Raw genomic sequence first — 8,218 nt, forward strand, 5'->3', positions numbered from 1 at the left:
GGCGCAGGTGCCTCATGTGCCTCAATTAGACCCTCGCTAGGCGAGCCATTCTGCTCGCCTAGCGAGCATGACAGCCCAGTACAGCTCTATAAGTAGCAAGTGCCACTTTTTGGAGCCATACCTAGTTTTCCATACTTTTGCACTTTTTCTAGATATTTTTACAGCATTGTTCTTAGAAGCTTTTGTGCCCTAAATTTCATTTCTCTTCATCTCTTAACCATCTTTTACAAAAAGAAGGTGGATTCCCATCCAATCTCGATTATTCGACTCGGATGTTGATCAACCTTCTTCCGAAACTTGCCGACCAAGCTACCATGAAAATGAGTAGCTAAGTCCTCCATTTGTCAAGGTTAGATGTAGATGATCATTAGCTTTGTGTGTAAATGTAAGGATCTTCATGTGTAAACTCTTTAATGGTGAATATATGATGAAAACTTTGTTCTTATTCAAAACTCTTTGTGTTGGTTTATGATCGAGAGATGTTTACCAACTCTTAACCTAGGTTTTCATCCAATCTTGTTTGTTAGCTAGAGATAGTAATGAATGATTTTGTTCACCATAAGGTTGAACCAAAAAGTTGTCATTTTGATAGGTTGTGTTAGAGATAAACAATCGATCAAAATGGGAAAACTCACAATGTGTGTTCGAGAGAAACACATTGGGAGGACTTTGTGAAATAATTTATCATCTAAAGGAGTTTATAAGATTGTTGACCGAACAAATACATGCAAAGTGATCGTTGAACCCTAACTTTGACAATATTTCTCAAATATTCAAATCAAACTTTTACCGCATTGTATTACCTTTTTATGCAAGATAACGTGATTAAAACCAAACCCCCCTGTGTTACTTAAGCTAAGATTAATACAACCATCGAACGGCGGTGATATCTTACAATCCCTGTGGATACGATAACAAAAACCCGACACTTAAAATTACAACTAACACATGTCACTTATACTGTTTCCTAACATCTGCTTTAACTTCCAATGAGCAGATTCAACCCTAAAAATATTGAAAATAACACATAAAAAATACATAGAAAAAATATCACATACAAAAATAACACATAAAAAATTATAACACGTACCGATTAGTCGTTGTGTTACCCAAATGTAGCACTCGATTAATCCATGCTCCAACAAATCTATGTCTATGTGGAGTCAACCATGTGTCTTTCACATAATTAATAAATCCACTATAATCAACACATGCTTGCTCAAGTTGATGCAACCGTTGACCATACTCAACCTCATCACTAGCCCAAACAACTTCCATCCATAATGTGTCTATCGTCTTTTGCAGGTCATTCACCACATGTTGTTTGCATTTGACACCAACGTTTTTGTTAATGTGAAATCTACATAGCAAATTAATCGATCTGGGAAACACAATTTCAATTGCTTTCATCAAAGCAAGATCTCTATCTGTCAAAATCACTTGTGGACACAAGTCTTTCTTCACAAACAACTCTTTTAGTTTTTCCAATACCCAGCAAAGATTCTCTGTCTGCTCAGACTCCATATATGGAAATGCAACAGCAAAAGTCAACTCGATTGATGTCATGCCAACAATTTCAAACAAAGGTTGTCTATATTTGTGTGTCTTGTAGGTGTTATCCATAACTAACACAATCAGAAAAATATTCAACAACTTAACTGAATCAGGATGAGCCCAAAATATCTCTCTCACAACTTCCGAGTCATCCTTTTTTCTACTCCAATACACATAGCCTGCATCCTCAATAAGCTTAAACAAATGTTGTATCTCACTTCTAGGACATCTTATCTCTTTTTGTATCACACTCTTATGCTTGTATACTTGCGTAATCCGAGTGACATTCTCAGGATCTCCGTCTTGCAAGGAAAGCAATATGTGTCTAGGTGGTACATGTCTCTTTGTCAAATCAGCGACATGTTGCTTCTCATCTGTGGTCAACCTACCAATAAAGGAATGACCTTCTAATCTATCAGGTAAACCATGATTATGTAACCCACATTTTACATCAATCTTCCACCCGGACTCATCTTTCGCCGAAGTCGACTTGATTTTAAATGGGCATCCACATTTCTTGGACGCACTTTGGGTTCCACTATCAGTACTTTCGTGTTTCCCACCTTTATCACAACCAAATATTAATTTGTTACTTCTCCCTCTCTTCCCTGTTTCAGTATCTGAATGACTGATAATAACAGTTACTTTATTATCGATTCCAACCTTTTTAATCCATCTGATCATCTCTTCTCGTGTACCAAATCTTTCAGTCGTTATAAACGCATCAGAAGCATCTACACATATTTGAGAAAGATTTTTCATTCCTGCATAATAAATTTTTTTAAAAATAAAATTAAAAAAAAAACAAAAAAAATGCAAACCAGAAGTCTTCAAAAAAGAGTTCCGGGATACATAAAACACAAACCGGAAGACTTCTTCAAAGAGTTTCGGTACGTGTCACTTTGTTTACCGGAACTCTTTCAATAAGTGTTCCGGAACGTGTCTTTTTTATTAAAGAACCGGAACTCTTTCTTGAAGTCTTCCGGTTCACTACTTGGTGTGTTTCAGATGTCTATTGTAAAGTCTTCCGATTTAAAAAAATACATATCGAAAGTCTTTTTCCAGGAGTTCCGGTGCGAGGGTGGAATGTGTAATTTTTAGAAGTTTCAACTGAATGGTAAAAATGAAATGGTAAATTGGTTAAAACCAATTAAAGATAAAATATATATTTTAAAAAAATTATAGGGTATAAGACTAAATATAGGGGTACGTAGTAAAATTTCATTTGATTGATGATTAATTCCGATCAATATTTGAACTTGGTATTATTGACTAATTTATTATTGGCACAAAGTTAATATGCCTTTTTTTTCTTTCTCAATTAAAGTAATTCATCATTAATGTTTTATGATGGTTAAATACCGAAGAACCTTACTCTAACATCAAAATGGAATATAAATAATTAAGAGACACTCAATTATTGGTAACTGTACATAACATGGAATGTCCCAAAAATATCCATGAATTAATAAAGGATGCTTAAATACAAAAACACTTTGATCTTTCTTGTAGTATAAGCTTCTCATCTAAAATCCTGAAGCCAACATCACCTCCTACACCGAGAACTATGGTGAAAACTGTTAGAGATGAATGGCAAGTAAATAATTAGAGTTTCACCTAATGTTTACTTCTGATATCCTTCAATTCCATACTTATGATACACTGTTGCTTGATTCTCTTCCCACCATCTTTCAGCTTCCTTCTGCGCAAATCGCTTCCGGCTGTCAAAAAACACGCAAAGCCTTATAAAAAGAGTTCAAGTGTAAAGTACTAGTTAGCAAAAACCTTATAAAAAGTGTTACCTAAATCTCACGCGCTTAAGTCCTTTTTCTCCGGTCGGCGAGGTTATCAATGTGATGTAAACACCATTCTCGTACTGTTCTACCCATTCAGCCTTCAAGCCATCTGCAGCGTCTTGTTGAGATTCTGGTGTAGTGAGGTTAGTGTTGTTGTCCATCAATTTGTCATTTTTCAGGAGCATACTTCTACCAAATTTGGATCTTAATGCACTGGAAAATACTATAGGCGAATTCGATAGACTATCCATGTTGGTATTTCTTGGAGTATTCGTATCTGTATGTATAGGTGCCAAATTTGGAAGAAATTCTTGTAGCCCGGCTTTTTGTTCTAGTCCATGATTATCTTTTCCTGATAATGTGTGAAGCTACAAATATGATATATGATGAGTGTTTGTATACGAGTTTTATGAGGTTGTGTATCGGCATATATAAAAACAGCAATAACAATAGTAAAGAACATACCCTTAATGCCAAAGCTTTTATGACCTCTTTTGCCGCTTTGCATTTAGCAGCTTCCTCTTTCGCCACAGACCAACTCTCCTCGATTTTATGTTGGCACTCTTGTATTTCGTGGCTTTGGAGTTCACATTGCTTTTCAAGTCTCCTGGCCTATGCAAATCAATGAAATGATATAGCACTTAATAAGAAAATACATTCAGGTTTAGCTTACAATTGAAAATGATACAGAAAAAAAATCGTGCTCGAAAATCGAGTCATTACCTCAGCTCTCAGCCTCTGAACTTCTATGAGTAACTTATCAGAATTTGCTGCATCTGTGGATTCTACATTGAGTGGTGAAACAGTAGCTATTCTATTTTTGGTTGAAGAATCATGCACAACTGAATTATCCGTACAATTGCTTTGAAATTGTGCTGAACATGGAACTTGTCCACATTGTGGCAAACTACCTAACTTAGAATAACTATCTTCTATATCCTGTTGGCTTTCTTGTTGGTTTTTCCAAACCTTCCTTCCACTAGGCATGTTTTTCCGGTAGCATGATTGACCAAGCGATAATAAAGGACCGTTTGTCACATTTGTTTCACCTCTATCTTCAGTGAGATCATAACTCTTGTTCTTATGCTTTTGTAAATGCTGGTGGTTATAATTTCTAGACTTTGATGAGTCCATAATTGAATGTGTACTACTACTACTTCCTTGCTTTCGATCAAAGCATGAATCACAGACGCGAAAAGCCTTGCTTTTAACCGGGGCTAGAGACGCATTCATAACTTTTTTACTACTACAAGCGCCGCAGAACAAAAGACCACAGTTATAACAGTTGTGTTTCTTCCTTGTGAAGCCAAATGGTAACCTACAACCACTACAACTTGATTGGTCACTAATTGAAATAGGTTTATGCAAACATATTGCAACTGTGAAACTTGGACCACAAGTTATTGTTTCTACCTGCCTGTCTCTTAATGCCTCAACAAAAGAAGGCGTGTATCGATTTTCGGTATCACCAAGCCCGAGTTGTCCATTTTCACCTTTGCCCCATGTGTAGACACTCCCTGAAGATGTCAAAACAGCAACATGATATGAACCACAAGATATCTTTTTAACATACTCTTGTTTAAGCATTCCTTCAACCATAACTGCTCTATCCTTAACATGTGGATTTCCCAATTGTCCAAACTTTGAACTTCCCATTGCAAAAACTTTCCCCATGCTTGTAAGTGCTAACGTCAACGTCCTTCCACAAGATACTTGAACAAAATCGTAGTCGACAAGCTGCGAAACACATGTTGGTACGAGCTTGTTTCCATTATCAGAATGACCGAGTCTCCCCTCATCTCCATCACCCCATGTAAACAGCTTACCCGTAGAAGTATTGTACTTAAAACGGTCGGCAATGACTTCGATGATTGCAGACGTATGCCATGTTCCACAAGCAACAGACCTCACACATAGACCCTTAAGAGACTGAACCTCTTTTGGACTAGAAGCGCTCTGATAATTCCCATGTCCAAGCACTCCAAATGTACCGTCTCCATATGTAAACAACCGACCGCAGCTAGAAACCATAGCGGTATGCCATTCGCCACAAGCAACACTCGAAATACTAATACCCTCTACAGGTAAAAAAAGTTTATGCGTTAACCACTGACTTCTAATCCTTCCTTCATCAACCAAACCCGAACAAGAAACATCGTTCCCCCACGCATATACTTCACCAGAATCCGTCAAAGCACATGTATGATACTCGCCGCATGCAACGTTTTTTACACGAATATCATTAAGAGAATCAACTATTTTCGGGGAACTAGTGTCCATATCAATTCTCTGCCCCAACCTTCCCCACTTCCCTTGACCCCAACAGAATACTTCACCTTGTTTTGAAACTATGGCAGCATGGTTTCCTCCTAAAGCTACATTTTGTACATCTAACATTGCCGTGGATTCGAGTAACTTCGGCACTAAAGAATAATTACTATTTTGGACAAACCTTTCATTCACAATCCCTACAAGGCAACCAATTCCTCCACCCCATATCATTACATCCTTCAACACACTACTGTTATTTCCTACATGTGGAGAGGTAAGAGGCATGATAGATCTATATGATGACAAATCCTTTTTGTACTCCTTTTCAAAACGAGATGTTTTAATATGGCTATGAATATCTGGATTAATATATGGCGAACTCGGGACTGAGTTATCTGCAATACCGTGAATGCTCGAAAGCGATGATGCCGATGAATAGAAGTTATCAGATGCATATGACAGTCCATCAGAAAAACACCTTTCTGAAAGTGACAAACTTGGACTTGCACATACACTATGTACCTAAAATATCATAACAAAAATGTTATATTTTATACTTCAGACAAAAATTTTACACTGATTATGTTCAATTTATTCATTTTTTAAAATTATTACCAGTGGTGTTCGTATCTGTGTCTGTGCTTCATTGCTCATGATTCAAAATATATGTGAAAAAATTCAAGAACACGTAGATAGCTATACTGATAAAGAATCAAAGAACATGTAAGAAACCTGAGTAAATTGAGAGGTGTCGTCTAGAAGACCGAGATTTTTCTTTCGCCGTAAAATTCCGGCCGGACTACTAACACAACTCTGCACTCCTTTGCAGCTTCTTAAACTACTAAAAGCTTTAGGTTGCTGGAACCTTGAAATCACTGCTTTCAATCCAACAAACCAAGTAGCAGCTTGTGCTTTATCCTTGCATATCTATAGTCAAAATAAACAACTCAAGCTATATAGATACACAGATAAATAGAGATAGAAAAACCAAACGCAGTTATATGTCAAATATAGATCACGAATATTACCAGATCAAGAGAGTGTTCGCCATTAGCATAGATCAGTGAAAATGAATGGCATTCCTTTTCGGTTTCGCTTTGTTTCTGAGACCTTATCTGAAAATGATAAGCCATAATAATTATAAAACCAAAACATGATTCAAACAAGAATTTACTCATGCTTGTTATGTTACATACATTATTTCCTTGTCCTTGAACAATTCTGGTAACGCCGCTCAACCGCAAATGCTTCTCCTGTTGCCCGGAGCACCAGATCAAATTTCTCTCATCCTGGACAGAATCATAAGGTAAAAAAAAAGACACTTTAGTTTCATAATCATATTCATGAGAAATTCTGAGAAGCAATTGTTGAAATAATCGGTTGCATACCGGAGAAAGTCTGAAAGGGCAAAGCTTTGGCTTTCCTCTACTACCACATTTGAGTAAATATGAACCTTTCTTTATAGATACAATTGCCTGAAAATAGCAACACAAACCAATTTTGGACTCTCATTAAACAGTTTATGCACATTGCACATGAAGATTTTCTTCAAATTTTGGGTAAAAGTAAAACAAACAAGAAATACAAAATTGGAAACCTGTTCAACAGCTCTATCAAATGGGAGTGTTCCTGCTAAGGATACTTGTTCTTCTTCCATTGTCATGTTTGAGTTTCATGGAAGAGAGAACAAGAAGAAGAAGAAGAAAGTTGTTTATTTTATTGTTGATTTTCAGAACAGGTGAAATGAAACCTTATCATAAAGATGCTTTCTCTCTCTTTGAGTATCTATGTATGAGTTAGTTTGTGTCTGAAGAGAAGAACATAACATAAGAAAACAACGTTAGACAGAGTGGAAGAGTGGTTCTTCTCTTCTCTTCCTTTTATGGGTTCGAATTGTTTATTAAGGATTTGGTGAGTGAGTGAGTGAATGAGTGAATCTATTTTCTTTCTTCACTTCGTAGGTTGTGCAGTGACTGAAGAAGCAGAGAGAGAGAGAAAAAACTGTCTTAAAACTCATGCGCACGTGTACACATGCTTTTTTCTCTCATCAAACAAAACACTAGTATCATCATGTTATTGTCTTTTTCCTCTTTTGTTAATCACAATTGCACTTGTTTTGTTTTGAGTCTATGCATTACTAATTGACAATTAAATTTAATTAATACATTAGTTATATAGTAATTGTAATTTATATAGAGAAGGAGAAGATGCCATTTTAGTCTTTGGACCAACCAAAATAGTAATTTTTCTACTTGTATTGTATATTTTCATAAAGGGATCAAAGCGTAATTATAGGACCTAACTTTATGGTACAAATGAATGGTGTTTCTAAATGTAATTTATTAATTTTGAACGCTATGTATTTCAATGTGCAGCAAATAGAGTTTAATTTTTGTGTATGTTGTACATAATACACGTAGTGAGTATTTATTTTAGTATCCGTTTCTTTATTGATCATAAAAGAAAATTGCTGCAATAATAATGTTACAAAGTTGGTGTTTAAGTAACTCAAGAGCACTTTGGTGAGATGGTAGGGGATTTCCCTCTTATTTAGAAGTTTTGGGTTTGAATTTAAATTTCTTGAAGGAAAATTTTAC

The 8,218-nt window shown here is 36.0% G+C and overlaps 1 protein-coding gene across 1 annotated transcript; it reads right to left on the bottom strand.

Annotated features, from left to right (window-relative positions):
* Window positions 1-2,931: 2,931 nt before the first annotated feature.
* Window positions 2,932-7,624, bottom strand: LOC127084283 (PH, RCC1 and FYVE domains-containing protein 1). The gene is made up of 9 exons (XM_051024704.1): window positions 7,219-7,624; window positions 7,010-7,096; window positions 6,818-6,910; window positions 6,650-6,736; window positions 6,354-6,548; window positions 4,074-6,143; window positions 3,816-3,962; window positions 3,357-3,718; window positions 2,932-3,275 (listed from the first exon to the last, which is right to left on the bottom strand). Exons 1-9 carry the CDS (start codon window positions 7,282-7,284, stop codon window positions 3,179-3,181), a joined length of 3,204 nt encoding a protein of 1,067 aa, XP_050880661.1. The 5' UTR covers window positions 7,285-7,624; the 3' UTR covers window positions 2,932-3,178.
* Window positions 7,625-8,218: the final 594 nt, after the last annotated feature.

Source organism: Lathyrus oleraceus, chromosome 5 (genome assembly GCF_024323335.1).
Source record: "Lathyrus oleraceus cultivar Zhongwan6 chromosome 5, CAAS_Psat_ZW6_1.0, whole genome shotgun sequence".
Classification (NCBI taxonomy): Eukaryota; Viridiplantae; Streptophyta; class Magnoliopsida; order Fabales; family Fabaceae; genus Lathyrus; species Lathyrus oleraceus.